Raw genomic sequence first — 24,596 nt, 5'->3', positions numbered from 1 at the left:
GACAGAGCCTTTTTTATTATTATTAAACATTTATTAAAAATAATTTGTTATGTTATTAATAAATATAATTAATGGTTTAATTGATTAAAATAATTATTTCGCTAATTCTAATGAAATAATAATTCATATTTATTTCTACCCCTGGTCAGATTCGAATTCGCTCCTTTCAGACTCCTTCCCATACGATTACTGGAACAACCCGGTCTTTGTGGGTGACGAGGTCGCAGGTCCCAACCAATTGCAGCTTGATGAGGCCTCCCTGAACTTTGACCCCTTTGTGAGCAGCGATCCTTGCTTCCCCCCCGACCTAGTGGAATTACCAGACTCCATCGGGGTCTTTGATCCGGGCTTGGAGGGTGAAGCTACAGCCCATTTGGTGCGATCCAGTCTGTTCCTCACCGGGGAGGAAGAGGTGTTTCTGGGGGGTGGTTACACAGGGGGAAAAGAGGACGACTGCTGAGCATTGTTGAGCCAAAATTCCACATCAGAGACCAACTCACGAGTCATAAATGGGGTGGGGGGGTTTAATGGAAGGCCAGTGGGAAGTGTGATATATTTTATTCACAGTTCCCTATGTATTTCCAGCATTTAACTCGAAAATCCCACTACTGTCACCAATTTTGACACTCGTTAATGGGACAGGAGTCTTGGTTTGAACTTGGGCTAAGGAATTAATGCTGGGATCTTTAATTTGGGTGAGTATAGAGGGCAGGATACATTTTATACACAATGCCCTATAAATCCCACATTTTACCACCAATTCAGAAGCTCCAAGATGGGGCTAGCCCAGTGTAGAGAGTGAAAGGAGAAGAACATTTAATGGTACCCTGGTGATAGCTTTAAAGTAAATCAATTTAACCTATAATACACCTTGCGTATCCAGCAATTAAGCTGGGAAAATCCCACCCCCACCACCAATTTGGAGGCTTTAGATGAGAGGATTTTAGTGTGGACCTTTTTTAATGGGGGAAAATGTAGGGGGGGGGGCACACTTTACCCACAATGCTCCTTTCATTTTCCAGCAATCAAGGTTAAAAAAATAACGACAAAAACACTATTACTACCAATTGAGCAGATTATATAACTGATTGAACTTTTGGTTTGGGGCCCAAGAGAGGGACCTTTAATGCAGGAAGATTTTAATGGGATGTGGTATGTAGGTGGGAAGTACATTTTACCCACAATGCCCTGCTGAAAAATCCCACTTCAAAGAGCAATAAGAAGTTTAAAGCACTATGGCACTGCCTGTACAGATCAGAGATTAAAGAGAACTTATTTTTCATGGAGTTGTCTCGGCTGTAGAAGAGGGGACAGGGACAGAGAAAGGAGAATGGGCCGTGAAAGAGGAGGGAACAGTGACAGAGTAGACTGTTAAAAAGTTTATTAGAGAATACAAAATATAAACTGATAACTTGCTTGTTGTTAATTATCCCGGAGGAGTAACAGAGCAGAAAGTAGGGGGAAAGTTTACTGCCCCTCACCCCCTAATTAAGACTAATTAATTAGTTGTGAGCAACAATTGCTCCCTCACGCACAGGCATTGGTCAAGACCCGATCTTTGGCTCCCGGGGGTCACAGCAGAGGTGACCAGTGCAGGCAGGGCCGCAGGACAGGGTGCAGGAGCCTGAAGCCCCAGAGACCCCGAACTCCGGCTGCACAGTAAACACCTTGACACCGTGGCGATTTAACAGGGGTTGGGCCTGGGCCAGCAAGTCCTGGTAGGCCTCAGGCCCTGTGCAGTAGAGGTGGAATGAGGCCACAGCCTGGTCTGGGGCCAGGGCCCACACGTGGAGCTCATGGTGGCCCCCCGGGCCACAGAGGGAGTTCAGGCCTTGCTTGAGGCCAAGTAGGTCGACACAGGGTGGCACGGCCTGCAGTAAGAGAGAGCCATTTTGAACAAGGTCGGAGTAGGCCGAAGCCACCATCACGGTTACAGACACCAAGCACAGGACGGGGTCCAGGTAGAGAAGAGCTGGGCAGGTAGCGTGGAGGAGGCAGTCATGGTCCCACAAGTGCAGAGTGAGCCCGCTGGCCAGCAGCAAGGAGGAGGGAGTCAGGGAGGCTAGCATGTGCCATGCTGGCAGCCATCTTTGTTTCTGGAGCTGCTCTCGTATTTGACCCCCACCCGGCTCTGTTGGAGGATACACAGAGTTAATGGAATTTATGCCTCATGTTGATGTGAATATATGTGTGTGTCCTCATCTCCAAAACAGGGGCTCTACGGCTGACGGGAGGTGGGGTCTGTGAAGTGTGGAGCAGGGTTAAAACGGTCCAGGTCTCTCAGCAGCATAAGATTTATGTTGCGTTCGTGAGACTTGACAGGGCTGGTGTGATGTGATAGAGATTGAATTTAAAAAAAAAAAAATATATATATAAAATCATAATCTGTGGCACCTTTAATTCAAAGTGAACTGCTTGGGGGCTACTGCTTAAAATTAAATAGTAATAATTCTTTATTACATGGTAAGCATTTCAGTTCACACTACAACAGATCAAAATCCATCCCGAATAGTAATCGTTATTTATTACACGCTCAGCATTTCCGTTCACCCTTGGACAGGTTAAAATCCATCCTGAATAGTTTAAAATCTCCAACCTTTTAATCATCCTCTTCCCTAGCACAGAAGATTCCTCTTTGTTGTGGTGCAATCCATCCCTACTTTGAAGATGGCATCTGTCAAAGAAGAACTGCCAGGTGCATATTTATTAGGCTGTGCTATCCCATAGGACACCTTAAATGGGCTGTAGGGCGTCTTCAGCACCAACATGTGCTTATGGAATAGCAGGTCGATATGTCCCAGACCCCTCCATCCTACAGCAAATTACTAGACCTAATTCAGCCTAAGCACCAATTTCTGACAATACTCCCTTGAATGAGCCCCTCAGAATGAACTTTTTTTTATCTTACTTGAACGGGGGGTCCAACCTCTGGGGACCCTGCCGGTTCCTAGGATGTATGTAGATTTTTTCTGTGCCATTTTTTTGTACAATAAAAATAATTACAAATATGGCGGTGAGGTCACGAATAGAAAAGTTGCAATGTCATATATTATATATATATATATATATATATATATATATATATATATATATATATATACACATACATACATACATACAGTGGTCGACAAATCACCAAAAAATCCTCTCGCCACACAAAAAAATCTACTCGCCACCTAGTACCAAACGTGTGCTGCTTGGGCCAATAGGAGCTCGCCACGATGTTAAATCCACTCGCCCGGGGCGAGCAAATGTATAGGTTTGTCGAACACTGTATATATATATTTATTTATATACACACACCCACACCTATTGCTGTGTAAGTAGCTATACATATAAAGATAGATGTACATAGAAATAAAGACCTACAAAATGATATAGACATATAGTACAACACACAATTGACCACATACATCCAAGTCGTGTAAGAAGTGATTTCCTGATGTAATGAACAGGATCTACTACTCATTGTAGGATTTGTTGATGTATGAAAAGTTATTTGATTCTGTCTACATCGCACTGATGTTAAAGCCATTAGGAAGAAAAAGCATTGAAGAAGTGTACATTAATACTATAAGGAACATTTACGAGAATACAACATCAACCATTATAGATTACGCGAAGATACAAAGCTTTTCACAGCAACACAAAGAATTGTTCTGCAGGGAATAAAAATCAACAGTGAATATTTGAGTCACCTATGATTTGCTGATTGCTATTTTTGCCACAAGTGCAGAAGACCTCAAATCAAAGCAACAAATCAGAGCACTCGTAGAAGAAAATAAGAAGGTGGGCCGCCATATGAATCTCAGCAAGACCATGGTGATGTTCAACAGATGTGTCAACTCTTCAAAGATTGAAATAAATTGAACGCTTGCTGACCTACAGTAAGTAGTCCAGGGCTACATTTGGAAGAAACGAGATCATCTTACAAGGAAACCTTCCAGGGTGACTCAAAAGGAGAGTGTTTGACCAGTGTACTGTATCCTGCCTGTGCTCGTGTATGGATGTAAAACGTGGACCATTAATGCGAAGACAATACATAAGGTCCAGAAAACTCTCCGATGTATGGAGAGATGTATGCTGTGTATTACCCGAAGAGATAATATGAAATATAATGAATGGGTTCAAAACCAAACAAAAATCTGTGAAATAATAACATTTGCTGGAGCAACATGGAGAAGAGAGGCTTGAAATCGCAGTACCTGGAAGATCATTGGAGAGGCCTTCATCCAGCAGTGGATCGACAATGGCTGAGGAACACACACACGCGTATACGTGTATATACACACACTTACATGTGTATATATACACACAGACACGTGTATATACACACACACTAAATAGGCAGTGTTCGACAATTAATGATAATCACACGCCCGTGGCGAGTGGATTTAGGCCGCTGGCGAGCCATTCTGCGACTCTATTAATTTTCTCCTGCTCGCGCCAACATTTTCAAATTTTGTAAAAATAAATAAATAATTCCTCTCGATCAACGACCGAGATCCCCTGAGGCTCCCAAGATGGCCGCCGACCGCATGTGGACCGCCTGAAACAAGCTTCGCCGCACAATAACCAACCGGTGGGAGAACTGACGGGGATGGACGTCTGAGAGGGGAGCGGGGAGCGAACGTGCTCCGGTGCAACCCTGACTGAAATCAGAAAATTGGGTGGAGCAACTTCGAGGAGAGGCTGCAACCGCTGTACCTTTAAGATCATTGGGGAGGCCTTCAACCATCAGTGGATCGACAAGGGCTGATAATTTGTGAAATATCGACACATTTACATATTTTACATACATATACACACAGAGGTTGACAGACTTATTTATATTTCTAGCAGAAAGAGAAGAAGAGGCGCATGCCACATAGCGTAATGTAAGGATTTTATTCTCAACAATAGTAACTTTATATAAAGCACACTCACAAGTGTAGCTTAAGTAAAAGCATGTAGAGTCAGTCAATCTCAAAAGAGATGATACTCATCTGTAACGACTCCCACAGCCCGAAGTCCTCCTGGAGCTCAGCAAATAATGTAGAAACAAACGTCCATAGTGTATGACCCTCCAGAATACAAAGATAATGGATAGTATTGCAACAATATGCGTAAGTATGTGTATCGCGTCTAACCACAACTGCAGTGGACAAACCGTGAGTATATCGATACACAGTTCTCACGTGGTGACAAATGACGTCATACGTCTCAGCATACGGGACCCATATGCTGAGACGTATGACGTCATTTGTCACCACGTGAGAACTGTGTATCGATATACTCACGGTTTGTCCACTGCAGTTGTGGTTAGACGCGATACACATACTTACGCATATTGTTGCAATACTATCCATTATCTTTGTATTCTGGAGGGTCATACACTATGGACGTTTGTTTCTACATTATTTGCTGAGCTCCAGGAGGACTTCGGGCTGTAGGAGTCGTTACAGATGAGTATCATTTTGAGATTGACTCACTCTACATGCTTTTACTTAAGCTACACTTGTGAGTGTGCTTTATATAAATTTACTATTGTTGAGAATAAAATCCTTACAGAATTACGCTATGTGGGACGCGCCCCTTCTTCTCTTTCTACTAGAAACTATCCGGATGTGGTCCATCCCTTGAGAGGCTGCGGACAAGTCACGGCATTGGATTCACATTTAATATTCTTTTTTGTCACGGACAATTATGTGGACATTTTTATATTATTTGTGATATTATTCTCACGTTATAGTTTTTTTTTTAAATTATTATTTTTGTTAGATTTATTGTAATATTGAAATTAAGCACTATCACATTTTTTATTATTATTTTTTGTCTATTTTTTATTTCTACAGCCTGACATACCTTACACTGGTCTGATTTTGTTATTTTAGAAATGTATTCGTGGATATATTGAGCAAGTGCTTACGTTCTGTTTTTTATATTTTTTAATATTTGCACACACACACACACACACACACACACACACACACACACACACACACACACACACACACACACACACACACACACACACACACCCCCCCCCCCCCCCCCCCCCCTCTCTCCCCCTCCTCCTCCTCTCTAACACCTAATCTGTTGCTCACCCTCCACTGTTGGGACGTGGGCTGATGGGGTGTTTGTAGTGACCTCTCTAGGGCGAGATCTCCCTCCAGATGGACAGCCTACAAGAGAAGTACATTGGGTGACATGAGACAGGTGTATACATGGTGATTAGATAGGATGGGATGGGCATATAGGGGAATAAGACAACAAGCATACAGGGGAATGAAACATAATGTGCATGTGGGGGGCATGTAAGGGTATACAGAAGTAAATGAGGTGCATGGGGAAAATACAGGACAGGTGAATAAGGCAGGAAAGTACAGTGGGAAAATGTGTATAGGAGTAAAACTGCGTAAAGTAGAATATGGGCTGTATAGGGGAAAAGACAGAATAAGCATAAGGGGAGAAAAGGGCATATAGGGAAAAAAGACAAGACGTGTGTATAGGGAGAAATGGTTTATTGGGGTGAGAAAGGAGCATTTAGGGAATAAGATGAGGATTGCTGGGTGCATAGGGTGAAAATGGGCATTAGATGGAACAGGCATATAGGGGTAAAATGTGGCATATATGGGAATCAGACAGAATAGATGTGTAGGAGTAATGGGGCATTTAGGGGGAATAGCATTTAGGGGAATAGGAGAGGATGGGTGTATAGGGATAAAATGTGGTGAATAAGACAGGACAGTTGTATAGGGGAAAACAAGTGTACAGGAGAGTAAGACAGAATGGGCATATGGGGGAAATGGCATGTAAGGTGGAATAAAACTGGCATATACGGGCCATCTCTTACCTTGTTGAGCCCCCACGGCAGCGATATACAGGATCTTAAACCCCAAACCCAGCACCCCCCCCACGATAGCGAGAAGTGGGCGATGGGGAGGATGGGGGCGCACGATACGGCCCAGTGACCCTAGGGTGATAGAGAGACTAAGAGAGGAGAGGAAGAGTGGGGCAAGGAAAGAGAAGAGGATGGGGAGGCGGAGGCGGGCATGAAGAGGGAGAGTGGGTGAGCGGGCAAGGAGGAGGGGGGGGCAGAGAGCGAGGAGGAGGGAGAGGGTGTGGGCAGAGTCAGAGAGGCCAAGGAGTGAGTCAGAGAGGCGACTAAGGGTGAGCTGGGTAAGAAGAACACAGAAGGTGAGAGGTGAAAGGAAGGTGAGAGACACCATGCTGTGGGAAAAGAGAGAGGGGAGGGAGATAGTGAAAAAAGAGCCATAGTGGGAGAGAGAGGAGAAAACGAGGGGAGAGAGCATATGTTATTTATACTATCGAGTATATATATATATATATCATAATCTTTTGCCCTTGTCAATCCACTGGTTGATGAAGGAATCTCCAATGATCTTACAGGTACTGTGGTTGTAAGCCTCTTTTCAAACAAATGTACTTATTTCAAACTCCAGTCATTTGCTCGTCATCTTGGTCTTTTAATATCCCTTGGAATCTGAGTATCAGCTTTCTCCAATGATGGTCATTTCTTCTTTCAACATGACTGGGCCACTGCCATTTCAATTTCTTCACCCTTGTGTGAAGTGGCAGACTTTTGTTTGCTTTTGAACCCATTCATTATTTTTCCTTTTCTGGGTAATACCCAGCATACATCTCTCCATACTTCTTTCAGTTACTTTGCATTAAAGGTCAGCATTTTGCAACCATATGAGTACACAGGCAGGATACATTGGTCAAACACTGTCCTTTTGTCCCTTTCCCATGAAAAATTGTCTGGCTTCTTCTAAATGCGCTCCATGACATCTTCATTCTCCTATTGATTTCATTTGAAAGGTTTACTTGCTGGACAAGGTAGACATCAGTTTCAACTTATTCTAGTTCTATTCCCTTTATTTTGATCTTTATAGAGTTGACACATTTGTTACACGTCACTTTGGTCTTGCTGAGATTCCTATGGAGGTCCACCTTAGTTGCTGCGTTGACTTCTCTGATTTGTTGCTGGTCTTCTGGCAAAAATAACAATGTTGTCTAAAAATGTATAGGTGACAAGGTGACACCATTGATTTTGATTCCCTTTTCTTCCCAGTTCAAGGTCTTCAATAATCCTTTAAAGGTTGCTGTGAAAGATTTTGTTGACATGGTGTCCCATGAGGCACACAACCCTTGCTAATCATTATCTTGCCTGTATCTTCACGTAGTCTAATGGTTGATGAAGCATTCTCGTACGTACGTATAAGTTCCTTATTATATCAATATACGCTTCTTCAACATTTTGATGTCTTAATGGATTTAAACCGGCTGAGGTGTAGACAGAACAAAAATGCCATTTTGTAATCTATGAATCATAAAATCAGTGGTTAATTGTATTTATTACTTCGGGGAACCAGATCTTGTACCATTTGCATGTGGTCCTTTGTGTTGAACACAGTGCAAAATTCTGCTTGTTCGCTAGGCTGGGCAAAGCCCAGCAGCTGTTTGTCAGGGTTCTGCTCGCCACAAACCAGGACCGGACCGCGAGGCTGAGGTGGGGTTGTAAAAGCACCGACCTGAGACCACGCAGGCTGATCCGGATTGCGCAGTTCGTAGTCATATGTCGCAGGATCAGGATTGGAGAAGACAGCGTCGTCGTTGTAGAAGCCAGGGTCAGGACAGGAGACATCAGGATAAACATTGTTCAGGCAAGAGTTCGGCAACAGGTAGTCAGGAGAGCCCCGCTTCAGCTTAGGAGCGCGGGGTTGGCCTCTGCGCGAGCGACGACCATGGCCCATGGTACTGGTCACAGGAGATGGTAGGCAGACCAGAGTAGCACACCGCTTTGCTGCACGGGTGCACCAGTGCTACAGCGCAAGAGTCCTGAGCGGGCTAGGGAATCCTCTGTCTCAGCGCAGGAACCAGGACACGGCCTCTCTAGATTAGGGAAAGAGTAGGCCCCAGGAACCAGGAAGCTGAAGATACACAGGGAAACCTCCGCTCAGTGCAGGAATCCAGGAGACTGAAGAACGCAGGGACGAAACATCCGCTTCAGTGCAGGAATCCAGGAGGCTGAGGGACGCAGGGACGAAAACCTCTGCTTCAGCACAGGAGAACAGGAGTGGACCGCTGCGTGAATATAGCAGCCGGTCACAGGAAACAAGGAGCTGAAGTGAACAAGAAGAGCACTCAGCTACAATACAGGAGACTGGAGCACACCGCTGCGTGAATATAGCAGCCGGCCTTAGGAAACCTGGAGCTGCAGACAACAAGGAGAATACTCCGCTTCAGCATGAGAGACAGGAACAAGCGAGGGCTTGTGGCAGAACAGATAGTGACATCCAGGAAGGACTATGCTCGGCAGGGAGCATTATGGGAAGACAATACTTAAAGGCCAGTGGGCCAATCCCCGGAGGGGGTGTGAAGGTACTGCTCCAATGAATGAATGCAAGTCTAGGTTGCAGTGATAGGCTGCACAGCTGCAGTAGATACCAGAGGGGTGTGTATAGCTTTGGTGAGTGAATCCAGGCTGCAGCAAACATCAGGAGAGGTGCTCCAGGACTGCACACGTCTGCAAGGTAAGGCAACCAGTAAACTGCGGAGCGGATTCCTTACACTGTTGCAGCCAATTGAGTATTTTCATAAAAAATCTTTTAAGTGCTTAGAATTAGACTGATGAATCTGTAGTTCTTGAGGCCTTCTTTGTCTCCTTTCTTATAAATGAGAATAACTATGACATTGCTCCATTGTTGTGGAATTTCACTTTTCCTCAAGCAGCATGTAAAGAGCTTTACAAGGATTTTCTCTACTTCTGCCCCATCATCTTTCAATTTTTCAGTTGTTATTCCATCTTCTCTGGGGCCTTCCCAATCTTCAAGGATTTTATTGCCTTTGCTACCGTACTTATTCTGGAAGGAAGCATGGTACATCATTTACTTAATCCTGCCTTGTGTTATCTGTGTTGAGGTAGAAGTTATTGTAGAAGTCTTCAACTCTTTATGGTGGCACAATCTTTTATTGTTGATCCATCGTCTTGTTTGAACGCAATGATTTGCTTTTTCCCAATCATAAGTCGCTACTTCATCTTTAAACTTTTGTTATCTTCAATAGTCTTCTTCACCATATTGCAGTAACAAATGTTTACTTGCGACCGCAGTACCTGGAAGATCATTGGGGAGGCCTTCGTCCAGCAGAAGATTGACAATGGCTGAAACAAGTAGTATAGGATGTAGGAGCACAGCAAAAAAATTCCAGCAGGAAAAAGATAAGTTGAGGGCAACTCCAAGTTAAAATAAAAAGGCTTTATTAAATCGTCTCACAATGGAAAAAACTGAAAGAAACGCACCAACGCGTTTCATCCCGTAGGTCCTAAAAGCTACAGAAAAACCTGACTACATTACTCATATATGTCTGAAGGACATCAAAAAGACAATTGAAACTCTATATAGTGCTCCCACTGCAGCAAGGGATTCTGGGAAATGACATGCAAATGAGTCCCATGCTGTGCTTAAAAGCTGTATGAACAGCGATGCATCTGCTTAAATTGGCTCCATGTGTATGAATATTCCAGGCAAAAGGTGACACATTGTGTGCTCATTTGCATGTCATTTCCCAGAATCCCTTGCTGCACTGTATGCGAGGTGATAATGGTTGAAAGGCAGGGTTGCAGACCTGTCTAAAACATGTGAATGTGCTCACAAGTAATATTCTTTATTGGCTATATGCTAACGGTGGAGGTTTTTTGTTGCCTTTTTCACCCACCATATCTTAAAATGTAATGGTAAACCTACCCAGCCTAGAAATAATGCAAAGCAAGTATAAACCAACCTCACACTGATAATACCCATCAAGGTTGAAACATGTCTGTGAGTGGTTTGACTTGCTTTGCTAATCCTATGCTGTTCTTAAAAGCTGTGTGCACGGCGATGCATCTGCCTAAATGGGCTCCATGTGTATGGATATTCCAGGCAAAGGTGACACATTGTGTGATCATTTGCATGTCATTTCCCAGAATCCCTTGCTGCAGTGGGAGCCCTGTATGCTAGGTGATAATGGTTGAACGGCAGGGTTGCAGACCTGTCTAAGACATGTGAATGTGCTCACAAGTAATATTCTTTATTGGCTATATGCTAACGGTGGGTTTTTTTTGTTGCCTTTTTCACCCACCATAACTTAAAATGTAATGATTATATATATAATTGTTATCCACAAGAGAAAAGCACTGAATACTGCACTCTGTCAATATTGGGGTATATGTGGATACGATAAAAAAATTACTTTTAATATTACTAATATAAAATAAATGCCAAGATGAAAATATATATGTATGTACACTGAATTTATTAACACATCTATCAAAAATATGTGATAGATCCTATCCTTAGTGAATGGACCAATTAGAGTGGTTATTGGCATCAGTCAATTACTGCCGTGTCGTGCAGATTAAGGTAAAATAAATATATCATTTTTGATAGATGTGTTAATAAATTCAGTGTACATATATATATTTTCATCTCAGCATTTATTTTATAGTAGTAATATTAAAAGTGACTTTTTATCTTATCCACATTGTCATGATAGAGAGGATTTGGCCCGGGATTAAAGGGATTACACCCCATTTGGCCACCCTCTACTCTCACTTGGGAAGCAAAGGGTTAACTGGACTGAGGTCCAGTAATGTGTTTTGCCTTGTTTCAATATCCAAATGTTTATTCCCCTGTGTAAATGTATTGTGTTATCCTGGTGTTTGCACTCACACATACACTATGGTTGATGCGGGAGGGAAGGGGTTAATGTTAAAATAGTGATTATAGCCCTTTGTGTAATTTTCCCGCCTTTTCAGGCTCCATTTTGCAGCCGTCCATAGGTCGCCATTGAGCCTCCATGCTTTCTAATGGCAGAAGTAGCGGTTTTGGACCTGTTTTCCAGCGACGACCAGCAGGTGGCGTCCGAGAGGAGGAGCGGCGGTTTCCCATTGTAAGTCAATGGGCTCATTGACTTCAATGGAGATTCCTCAACGCCGGCCTCGAGGAACAGGTTGGCAGCCATCCAAACCGCAGACCGCAAAAGCGGATACAATGTCTTTTAAAAGAGTTTAATCACTACGGTCAAGTTCAACGACAATTGGCGTGGGAATCTTGGGTTCTAGGGCCCCTGGGAATAAAGTTATTTTTGTCCCTAACCCCTAGGAACCCCCACACACGATCCACACCGGGTCCGGGAATGAGGGACCCCCGTAAAGGGTCGAGCGGAGAAGGAGGGTCGCACCATTGAATCTAATGACGGGCACCATGCATTGTCAATGGCGGCGCCGGCCATTGATTCCAATGGGGAAAAACCGCATTGCGAAAAAAACGACTAAGTGTAAAATGTTGAAATGTGTAAGTCCATATCTCCGGTTCTGGAATGACCAGAGGGATGGGATTTGGGTGGCATATAGCCAAGGTTCCGGCTTTAATGCATGCCCCTTCCCAGCCCCCTCAGACCAACCAGGCGGTGGACGAAGGTAAAGATTTGTGGATTTTCTCATAGACTTCAATGGCGGCGGTTCCTCCATTGAAAGTCTATGGCGGGAAACTCCATTGACTACAACGGCGGAGTTGCTCCATTGAAACCCATGGGGGCGGAGCCCATTGTTTTCAATGGGGATTTAGTGAAACGCTGAGATTTCTTTTTAGCGGAGATTTTTATAATAAAATATGAAACGGTTTATGTGATATTTGTATAACTCCGGTTCCGAAGGTCGTAGCGGGCTGAAATTTGGACCCTATAGTGTACCATTTCCGGCATTAAGGTCTGGAAAGTTTGGACCCACTGGACCTACCAGAACCGGGTATTTTAATATGTGTAAGTATTAAAATGTATATGGGGTTTTGGATCTGCTCTGAAAAATGCAGACTCCATCTGCTATGTTAAATAAGGCAGGATGAGCATCCTGCAAGAATTAGCATAGCCCGATGATCAAAAGCTAACTGTCCTGATTGTTTATGCTAAGGGCAAGAACAAAGGGGCTGAGTGTTTTGTAAGTGTCGGTCTTCACACTTAAAGGGAAGCCAAAATCTCCTTCAAAGATATTTTTGCTAGACAGCTCAGCGCCTTGAGTGTAAGAGAAGGGTTGAAATGGTATATAAGTCAGAGTCGCCCCTTACTCAAATGTCTTCATGTATGATCTTCATGTATTGCTGTGATGTCAACATCTGAAACTGAATTATGGAAGAAATGGCCCATCCTGTATCCTGATGGCTTTCTTGTCCTAACCTTTAAGTAAGTGTCCATATTTTGTCTGTTATTTGTATATCTCGTGTGTTCACCTTTTTCAAGGAATAAATTATATTTTATCATATCCAAGTCTCATCCAGTTCAACCCAGTTATATTTGGTGTGTATTATTTATAGCCTGTCTCAAAGCTACCGTCAAACACATACACCCCGATATTGACTGAGTGCAGGATACAGTGCTTTTCTCTTTTGGTGGCCATATATACTGTAGTTGCCTGTTTTATGCACCATCAATAATTACACAGTAATCATTACTGCTGTATTGCAAATTAGCTGAGCTAGGAGAGCTCGTTTCCTGCTATATTATAATCACCATCCAACAAATTAAATTTAAAATGTGGCAACGTTGCATGAATCCATACATACAACCTCACAAGAAAGAGGTGAGGCATAGCTAGGAGATAGTAAATTGAGGGAACTTTAGGATATTTTATAAGATATTTAATCATTTTAATAACTTTAAGATTTGTAATAATTTCCCAATTAGGGAAATTATGACCAAGACCTTTTTTAACCCTGTTTCTGTTGATTCATATTTGTTTGCTGACAGTAACCATTTCAATAAATGGAAAACTAATATTCCTATGGGCCAATTCCAAAGGCCCCAACGTAACTGTGTAAGATCTACAGACGTTGAACTACTTAAAAAGAAATTCCAAGAGAAGGGCTGTAATGACTTACAGGTACAGAGAACGTACGAGAAGGAAGCCAATATGGATAGACAGGATCTACTCAAATATAAAGAGAAAAAATCACATCAAGGAACAATGGGGAAAAATAAACAATATGAAGATAATGTTTCTGTTATCACCTGATTTAATAAGCACACGAGTGATATTCATTCAATTCTTAGCAAACATTAGTCTATATTAAAAGCCGATCCTATTTTGGGAAACAACCCAAGTGAAAGACCTTCAAATTATATACAGAAAGGCGATTCATCTTAAAAACATGTTGGCACCAAATCATCCGAAAGTCCTTAAAAGGGAAAAGGGGAACCAAATGTCCAACACATGGATGCCCGATAAGTCTAAAGTTTGTTTCAAATGTGGCAAGATTCGCTGTTGAACACGTTCTTTTATTGGTGAAAAGATAAAAAAAACATTTACCTCTTTCACTTCGATATCCTAAAATACCAATGGATTCATTCATTGCAATGCCACCTATCTGATATATTTATTGGAGTGACTCTTCTCTGCACTCTCTAGTTACACAATGTCTTTTCTATGGAGTGTACCGTACTCTATATTTTGTACTCTATATTCAAGGTGCGGTCTTACTAATGCTTTATAGAGGATCGAATTATGTTTACTTCCCTTCCATCTGCCGTTTAATGCAAGATAAGATCTTGTTTGCCTTTGCAGTTACTGCCTGACTTTGGGCACTGTTGCTAAGCCTGCTGTCTCCAAGCACTCCTAAATCCTTCTCCATCAAGGATTCTCCTACCTTATCCCCATGTTATTTGTAAATTGCCTTTTCCCAGTACCGATCATTGAGGTACTTCTACTCACAACTTTAGCCCAACCTGAAACGTTTCCATTTATGACAACTCTATGTTGTCTATTCTTCAACCAGTTTTCTACTGGGTCCAACTTACTATATTTTGTACACTAGCCTCTTGTATGGAACCATATCAAAAGCTTTTGCAAAATCTAAGTAGACCATATTAACTGCATTAGCCTGGTCTAAATTCCTACTTACCTCCTCAAAGAAACTAATTAGGTTAGTTTAACTGATAACTGATCCATAGGAAGCAGGCACAATACCCCTGTGAAGTATTTGCCAATTATGTCTCATAAGGAGAAGAATAAATCCCCTCCTGATACCAGTAATGGCAATCAGATTTCTCTCAGGATCAACATCCTCCCTATGTTTACCTTATTTGGCACATCCCTGTACAATATACCTTTCCTTTCTAAAAAATATCAAACCTTTTCTTAAATGTACCAGCCGTCATAGTTTCATGGGTAATGAATTCCACATTTTGACTACCCTTACTATAAAGATCCCTTTCCTTTGCTGCTGGTAAACCTCTTTCCCTCTGATCTCAAGGGATGAGCCGTACCATTTGTACTGCCCTTCGGCATAAAAAGTTCCCTCGATAGTTCTTTTTATTGACCTTGGAAATATGTTGTAAAATAGTAATCATATCTGCTCTTAAATGCCTAATTTCTAATATAAACAATTCTAATTTGGATAGCCTTTCCTCATAATTGTATCACCTTTATTAATTTGGAGGCTTTTTTCTGCACTTTTTTCAGTTCCATATGTAGCCCTGTGTAGTTTTGGGGTTACATGTCTTTCTCCTCCAGGTTTGCCAGGAGTAATCATGGGGTTTGCCCTCACCTCCTGTGCTGTGTATTATTCAGTGAAGGAAGTGAGATCAGGCTCTGTGTCCACTTACAGTGACACAGGGGTAGTGCCTACTGAATCCATATAATATGCAGACTTCCTCTATTTAGTCAGTGTGCCTCACCACCTGAGTGAGGTGAGTCTATCCAGAAACCTGTCAGGGCTCTGGCAGTGTTTGTGGCCCTCCCTCAAGGGACTGGTGTGGAAGACTATACCTCTTACTCCATCAGGGAGTAAGGGAAGAGCTAGACCTGCTTTCAGTGCCCTTGCCTGGGAGATTATGGTCAGGGACTTCCTTTGGGTTGGCAACCTGAGATAAGCGGCTAGAAGACCGGCCGCTATGATGGGCGGCTGTCCATGTATGGTAACAATAAAGGATGCCAAAAAAAGAGATTGCTTCTGTCCTGATTGTGGATTCACTTTGGAAGAAGGTGTACATAGAGGTTCTCTTTCAGAGACTCCTCCCTACTACCCTGGGGGTCTCGAAGAGATGGAGGCGCTATACCATGAGTGAGTATAACTCAGCAATACCTCATAAGCCAGTCCTGATGTTATTCCCCATACCATCGCGGGAGACTCAGCCAGCAGGTGCACCACACTACACTTCATGTAACAGGGGGCAGTGTCCACATAGGGGGTGCAATATGAGATTGGCCCGGACAAACACCGTTACACATAATATCTTTTTCTATGAAGGGGTGCCCAAAACTGTACTCCATATTCAAATTGTGGTCTTCCAAAGGATTTATACAGGGGAAAAATTATGTTCTGTACCCTTCCCTGTACACCACTTTTTATACAAGATAATATCTTGGTAGCCTTCGCAGCTACTGCCTGACATTGAGCAATACTGCAAAGCATGCTGCCTACAAGAACTCCTAAATCCTTATTCATTTTGTTTGTAGGTACAGCACTATAGCCTTCTTATTGTTGCTTCCCAAATGTATACCTTTACATTTATCTTCATTAAACCTCATCTGCCATTTACCTGTCCGAGCTTCCAGTTTATCCAAGTCCTTCTGTAGAGAAAACTTACGTCCTGCTCTGATTTTACTACCTTACCTTTAGTGTCGTCAGCAAAGATGGAGACTTTGCCCTCTATGCCTATAGACAAGTTTCTAAAGGGATTGGTGTTATTACTGGGTCGTTAAACACTCCACTTACAACATTAGCCTAATCTGAAAAGGTTCCATTTATGACAACTCTCCGCTGTTGATCTTTTATTTTTTATTTTTTCCGTAACATTTTTTTTATTTACATTTCTGATAAACATAAAGGAAGGGATACAGAAAGAGAGAGGGGGAGGGGGGGGGGAGTAGGTACCCCCAATGCTGTTCATCTTTTAATACGTTTTCAATTCAGGTGCAAATAATTTCACCCTGACCAATTTCCCTTTATATTGTACACTAACCTCGAGTGGCACCATATTAACTGCATTGTCTCAGCTTACATATCTGCTTACACCTTCAAATAAATACGTTTAGTTTGGCATACCTGTCCTTTATAAATCCATGCTAATACTAAAAATGTTGTTAACCACAATGTATGCTGACTATTACGGGTCTGTAATTCCTAGATTGTGATCTAGCTCCTTTAATAAACCACAACTGCTTTGCACTGATGTTCTGGTACTGCGCCTGTGGAAATTGAGTCCTTGAATATTAAATATAACAGTCTGTCTATAACTGAGCTGAGGTCCTTAAGAACCATTGGGCTTTATTTACCTTAATGTTATCAAGCTGCATTATTAGCTACGGTTATTAAGGTTGTGGCTTCCTCTTGTAATATGTATGCAATTGGTACATAAAGAGGCATATATTTGTTTAAATATACAATCCCCCCCCCAACAAATTCCCCCTTTCTCTCACTCTTAATGTACTTCCCCTGCCTATTTATTTACCCACATTGGTTTCTTTTACATTTATTACCCAGGGGTATACACCCATAAGGGTATTCATCTAACAATACTTTAAAGAATGTCCATTTATCTTTTGTATTTATTCCAGCAATAACTTCATCCCAATTTATCCCTTGTGGAATCTTCCTTAGTTGACTAAAATCTACCTCTCAAATTAAAGCAGCAACCTCCTCCCGAAGTCTATATCAGTTTAATTATATAATGTTACCATCTTGCCCTATCAGCATGTCCAGCTCATTAAAACATGGCCCTAGACCGTGGTTAGTCAATCGCGTTGCAATGGGACAGTCAATCCGCATAGGCCCTGGTCAACTGTACAGATAGCATTTAATCTCGTGCTGAAACTCAGTCAGCTGAGGATGGTTAAAGCTTGGTTCAACCTGAATGTCTTCTCAGGCAGTGGTTACTCTGCTGGGCGGTTATCTCGCATCCCAGGGCTCGGGATACTTGACTGCAGCAGGCAGCAGAGATGGGGCGAGCCGCAAGGAGGTTATCAGCCAATTTGACTGCACGCTGGGCTGTGGCAGGCTTCTGGTCCAGGACCCACTCCTAGATGTCTGGAAAGCATCAGAGCCCACGCTGCAGGGACAGAAACTGCAATTTATAAGACTCTGGGGTGATTGCGTACTGTGCGATGACGCCCTTGACCACCTTGTAGTCCTCAGTATCCTCCATGCCTTCCATTCAATTGTGGGGACAAGCATTTGACCCAATTGGCCTTGGTAATTTGATAGAGGTGGCAGATCTTCTCAAAAGAACACAGCCATCTATGTCCTCCTTAGCCTCGTCAAACATCGTAAGCTGTTGTAGCTCACCCGCTGTGGGGGTGGGGGGGACATGCTGGCTATTGAATCTAGACTTCCCAGCGATGGGGTGATCGTCCCTGGTTACAGTCCAAATTCTCACCCACGCATCCGATGATCACCATCCTTTCCTCCTAGGATGCATTGGGTCGCAGCTCAGCCAACATCTATCCTATGGAGGGTGCAGGCCTCTGTGGTACACCTCTGTCGCTAGGTTTGCTCACAGAGCTGGGGCTGACCTGGCAGTGGCCTGAGGGGGCACAGCGGAAGCCAAGAGGCTGACTTTGCCTTGCTCCATAGGATAATTGTATACCTCAGTTTCGTGCCTTAACAGATTACTGAGCATGTCTGCTTTGGACAAACCGTCCATGGGGACTCTGCCATTGTCACTTGATAAAGACCATTATGGTCAAAACGTCGTGTTGGCTCAATAAATAAGTTTGATTTGCAAAACCCGTTGTGCCCTATGTGCCTTTGTTCATCTGTTCAGGACTGATTGCAGGCTTTCGTGCAAACACTGGAGCACTGGTAACTGTATCATTATTTTTCTTTTTGAGGTGTGCAGCATTTCTCTTATATTGTCTGGACTCTGATTTCAAGGCATCTGGAAACCAATTCTTCCTTGGTCTAGCCTCGGAATTGGCCAGCCATCTTTCACTGTTATTCTGTTAGCTAAGGCTAACTGGGGGAGGAAAGTATTGCTTGTGCCTTGCACAGGGTTACTGTAACCCTGGGTTCTGAGAACTAAAAGCTGAGACCGTCTCAGTACTGAAATACCTCCAAGTATTTCAGCCCAGAGCCTGGCGATCCCACTGATGCCACCAGAAATAAGTCTGTCACGGTTGGGGTTGACCAGACTTCTTGGAATTGCAAACACCAAGCAGAATGCAGAGGTTAATAAACAAAAGATTATTTGGCATCAAGTGAACCACACGTACAAAAACACAGTCAATACGTTAGCAAAATGGGGATATACAGGGTTACTCCTAGCTTGCTATGTGCAGGCTGCTGCAGAAGCTAGCTTACCCTGGATGACACCTGAGTAGTCCGTTCCGGTTACCAGGTACAAGGGATGTCTGCTCTATGTCCACACAGTTCAAGCTACCATTGGTCTCTAGACACTGAGACCAACCATGTACAACTGTGGAGCTCTGATCTACATCGGCTTTTATACTTTTCTGGCCTCCATTTGGAAACATGGAGAACCGGGTGCGAACCAATCAGTGGAATCCATTACTCCACTAATCCAATAAGGAGTGAGGGAGACATACGGAACGGACCAATCAGGATAGGGGGTGGCGCCAGTACCAATGGACAGAGCCTGGGAACTTGAAACTGATCAATGGGAACTGAGCCGACATAACGAAACCCCGGTCCCCGAATTGAGTTCCAGACCTCCCGCAGGGTTAGTTAGGTGCCTAACGGCCAAGGAGAGAACAATGCTCCTGCCTTGGTGTGTGCTTTCCAAGCAGGTGGACGCGTTCTTCCCTAGCCTCCCATTGTCCCATAGAACAGCCACCTGGCCCAACACAAAGGCTAGCCCTCTGGCTCATTGTATGCCTGGTACTCAGCCATTATTACTGGCCCAGGCATACAATGTATCACACAGAAAACGTAAATAAGGTGCAATCAAACCGTAAATTAAACAACAGATACATAACCTTCAATTCTATATTTCTAGAGTTGGAGGCCATTTTCCAACCCTGGAATGGCACATTAACCCTTGCAGTGGGCCACAATCTTGACTAGCACAGCCAACAAGCGGGCTTACCCTTTATTTGGGCATGCCATGCCCCTGCTGTCTCCTGAACAAAGCATCAGAATTAAACCAAAACAAAAAAAATTGGAAAAGGAATGTTGAGATCTCTAAAGGTGAAAAATAAAATGCAAAAAAATGGCGACCATTGTGAACTGCTGCTTTAAGTTTTGTTTAATATGGTTTTTGATAACGTAGTCTCACTTGAAATAATTTATCACCACGGTTTCCCAAATGTCAATTGAATATTTATTATTTATTTACTAATATTTATTATTTCTACATTGTTTGATTAGGTCCAGTAATGCCCAATTCCTAGTTGGTTTCTTAATAATTGGGGTCATGTAATAGTTTTCTAGCACACCCCAAAACCTATTTCCTTTATATGTACCACTGGTCTCATTACTCCAGTGAATGCCTGGATAATTAAAATCGCCCCTAATTTAAACAAGGCCTAGGTTTGCCGCCTTTTCCACTTGCAAAAGTAGTTTGTTTTTCTCAGTTTAACATATATTTGATGGTTTATAGCAGATCCTTACCAACATTTATTTTCCACTTTTAACTCCACTGTAAATTTCAATACAAAATCTTTACATTTTTACAAATCCCTTCAAAAACATAATTCCCTTAGAATAAGTTTTGAATTGGGGTTTACATCTTCTATTTACTCAATCCCTCTAATAAAAAAAAAAAAAAAAAAAAAAAAAAGGTAAAACACTAACTGCCCAGTCATGAGTATGATCCCACCATGGTCCAGTAATGCCAACTATATAATATTGCTCTTTTCTGGCAATTATTTCAAGCTCCTCAATTGTATCCGCTAGGCTTATGGCAGTCCAGTAACCAATATGCACTATTGTTTTAGATGTTATACTAATCTGTTATCTTAACTGCTTTGCCTTTTTACTCATGGACTTTAGTCTGTATAGTTTTTCTAGTATTATCTGTATTTGATATGGATGCCTCCTACTTTCTGAGCTATCGATTTCCCCACTCCACCCCTGTGACTTATAGCCATTTCCCAGTTCCTATCTATTCTGTCTAGCAAATTGCTTGTCCCTCCCCCTCCCTTCTGGTTTCAAATCCCCTCCAACGTTGTAATCGTCCTTTCCCCAAGCCCAGAAAACCCCCTCTTCAATAAATTGTGCAATTCCTTCCTACTATACAGATAGCAACTCACAGAGAAGGCCTTCCAGTGCTCTAAAATCCGTGATAAAGCGCTTAGTGCGAAACATGTCGGTCGTTAGTTTTCACCTCTATTTTTACATTTTCTATTAAGCCTTTATATTTTTGGAATATTGAGTCACCCTCTTTTTCAATTTTGACCGGATGGTGATGCGTCGCTATTTTCCCTGGTTTCCTGCATTTATCAATCGGTGGATTCGCACGCTGAGGATTCCTGCTACAATGTCAAACCTTAAGGAATGTGGACATTCCACAGCAGCCACAAGTGAGTTCCATTGTTTCACTAAGCAGCTTGTTTGCATGAACTAAAATAAAGGGGGGGGGGGGCAGGGGGGGCGAACCCTTTATATTAAAGGAGGTTGAGAAGAAATCTTTGCGCTATCAATATCCTGGAGGTGTATTCTCTATTGAGAGAAAATCCAGGTAGGCATTATCTCTTCATATAAAACCAGCCCCATATCATTTTTGCTTGTTATGGTTCTTATGCTGTGTTTGGATCATTTAACGGAATACTCCATCAATTAATTACTAAGAAGATCTTATTAAGAAAAGCTGTTTTCACACCTTTTCTAGTGTTGTTAGAACATTCTTGAGCCCCAGATACCCTTTTCTGGACTTTTCCCCAACAACATTTCAAACCCGAGCACCCAGGGGACAACAAACTGTTCATCTTTTCCTCTCTGCCTTACTAATGAGTTGCGTCCCTGATGACCACAACCTGCCCAAGTCTATGAGTATCCTAAATCCCCTATTCGCCTGGATGCTAGTGGGATGTCTGCCCCAGCGTTGCCATTCCTGTCCTGTGTGTATACATACATATACAAGTCAGAGGGGGTGGGGTATGTGTGTATATAATGTTGGTATATTGTGCCTTGTTATACCATCAATACATACTTTATATCTACATTACCTGAGTGCTGTCTCCTGATTTCGTGCAAAAACGGTATCATATATATATTTATATATATATATTTTTCAAATAAAACTACCACTTGTGAGCACATTCATGTCTCAGCCAGGTCCACAAACCCACCGTTCGCCATTACCACTTAGCATACAATGCTTCCACTGCAGCCAGGGGTGGAGGGTAATCACATGCAAATGAACACACAGTGTTTGCTTCTAATACATTCCAACATGGATCCCTATAAGTTTATGCATGATAACACTTGCAACAGTGGTAATGCATTATAATTTAACTGTACTGAAAATGGTGCAATAATGTGTGTACGTACATATGCACACACACAGTTCAGAAAATATAGGACACCTTTTATTTTTCATCATATGTTCCAGAAAAAGCACTACATTTTCATGACAATTTGAGCGATTATAAATCTGTCACGGAGATTATTACATTTAAGAATTATTTGATAATCTAATAAATATTATTTGGAATTGGTGACAGCGTGATGACCTCATGAAGTGCATTGTTACAGAATGGTGTTTAGTGTTTCAGATTACATTTCAACAGTTTAACACATTTACGAGCTATAAAGGAAAAACTCCCATTTTTTGTTTAACATGAACCTCCCGCAGTGTATCTGGTTCTTGCTGACATACAGTAATACAGTGACATCAATTTAGTGAACATGCTTCTTATAAAGTGTTAATCTACAGACCTACAATTGTGCGCCTTTTTATGGGGATTGAGCGAGAAATACTGTATGATGAAAAACAAAAAGGGGTCCCTTTTTTTCCTGAACACCGTATGATTATATACATAAATACATACACATATAAAGAATGTCGCCAGGACTTGAACTCAAAAGGGGAGAAAGGTAGCTCACGTTCGTGAGAAAATCTCCACTTGACGTCACAATCAAAGTTGAGAGAAGTCCCAGATCAGCACCGGAGATGACCCGCCAGTAGTCAGAAGCAGCATCAGGTATGGCCGTCACAATAGCACCGAAGGATAGGTGAAACAGTCCACCCTGGTGGTATCGCAGACAGAAGTGGCCAGCAGCTGATAACCGGGGTGCTTCCAAGACGGAGTTCAAAACTGCCTCGCATAAGCCTCTGTGTTGATTGCTGAGCGTCAAATTCATCCCAACGCGGTTCGTCATGTAGGTGACTTCATCAGGGGTTATTGTATGGCTGAGAATCCAGGCTTAAATAGCCTTTGTTGCTAAGCAACCAACAACACCGATGGAAAGAATAAGCTGTGATGGCTGCAAAATGCAGCTTCTAGGTAAAAAAAAAACTCAGCTGTGTAGCAAAGAATGATACAACAGTAATTTGAACTGCTTAGAATGGATGTTAGAAGTACCAAATATGTCCAATATACAAACCTGTACTGATCAATTGTTACTTATATATGTACAATAAATAACATTCTATTGTGATCATAATAGAGTTACATGGACTAAAGGTTCTTCATGTCAATATTTAAAGATATTATACTAGTACAAATCACATAATACATGAAAAAATATTTGATACCAAAATTGGAATGAGACAATTGTATTTACCAACAACACCATAGAGAGGACTACCCACCAATGGTCTATTAGGTGGATACTAGACAAACTTATTAGACAAATGAGGATTACAAAGAGTCTTATCAGCGGTAGGACCAGACAAACTACAATATACCTAAAATTGTTAATAAATGTGTAAAGATAACCTGAAACACCAACCTAGGAAGAAATTATGCACCAAAATGCTGTTATCTATACGAGCTATAAAAGGAAAAATGCCTATTTTTCATTTAATTTACACGAACCTCCCGCAGTGTATCTGGTTCTTGTTGACATAATGCAGCGACATCAATTTAGTGAACATGCTTCTCATAAAGTGTTAGTCTACAGACCTACAATTGTGCACCTTTTCGTGGGGCGTGAGCGACAAATATATACTGTAAGATCTGATGAAAAACAAAAGGGGTCCCTTTTTTCCTGAACACGGTGTGATTATATACATGCAATATACATACATAATTATATATAAAAAATACAAACATCCTATTCTGCATGTATACAGATATACTGCCCTATATAGATACCCAGCTGTTCTCACCCCTTCCACATTCTCTCCTGTATTCTCACGCCACTCCCTTTCTCCCTCTGCTTTTCTTTCACATTCCTTTCATCTGTCTCATCCTCCATCACTGCTTCTCTCTTTCCCTTTTCTTCTAACCTCTCACTCATTCATCTTCCTATCCTTCAGCCCCTTCTTCCTCACCTTCTCTCTTCTTTCTCTTTCTTCATTCTGTTTACACAAACTCTTTCCCCTCCTCTCTATCATGTGCTGGTCACACTGCACTTTTCTCAGGGTCATCAAGTCACCCCCCCCTGCCCTCCTCCCTCTCCTTGCCTCCTATCGCTCCCCATAACTACCTCCCC

General features: G+C 42.3%; 2 protein-coding genes across 2 annotated transcripts in view; one reads left to right on the top strand and one right to left on the bottom strand.

Annotated features, from left to right (window-relative positions):
• RELB (RELB proto-oncogene, NF-kB subunit) overlaps positions 1–2,406 on the top strand; it is a 29,904-nt gene extending 27,498 nt beyond the window's left edge. Inside the window, exon 11 of the mRNA XM_075608754.1 lies at positions 150–2,406. Within this exon, the coding sequence (XP_075464869.1) occupies positions 150–460 (311 nt within the window). The 3' untranslated portion in view covers positions 461–2,406. The remainder of the gene's footprint in view (positions 1–149) is intronic.
• On the bottom strand, positions 979–24,445 carry LOC142499420 (proton-coupled zinc antiporter SLC30A1-like). Its single transcript, XM_075608755.1, has 4 exons — positions 24,436–24,445; positions 6,836–6,955; positions 6,087–6,164; positions 979–2,131 (listed from the first exon to the last, which is right to left on the bottom strand). The coding sequence occupies exon 4, from the start codon at positions 2,067–2,069 to the stop codon at positions 1,545–1,547; it is 525 nt and encodes a 174-aa protein (XP_075464870.1). The 5' UTR covers positions 2,070–2,131; positions 6,087–6,164; positions 6,836–6,955; positions 24,436–24,445; the 3' UTR covers positions 979–1,544.
• Positions 24,446–24,596: the final 151 nt, after the last annotated feature.

The sequence above is a fragment of the Ascaphus truei genome, chromosome 7, assembly GCF_040206685.1.
Source record: "Ascaphus truei isolate aAscTru1 chromosome 7, aAscTru1.hap1, whole genome shotgun sequence".
Lineage (NCBI taxonomy): Eukaryota > Metazoa > Chordata > Amphibia > Anura > Ascaphidae > Ascaphus > Ascaphus truei.
Note: the sequence above shows the minus strand (reverse complement) of the source record. Positions and strands in the feature narration are given on the sequence as shown.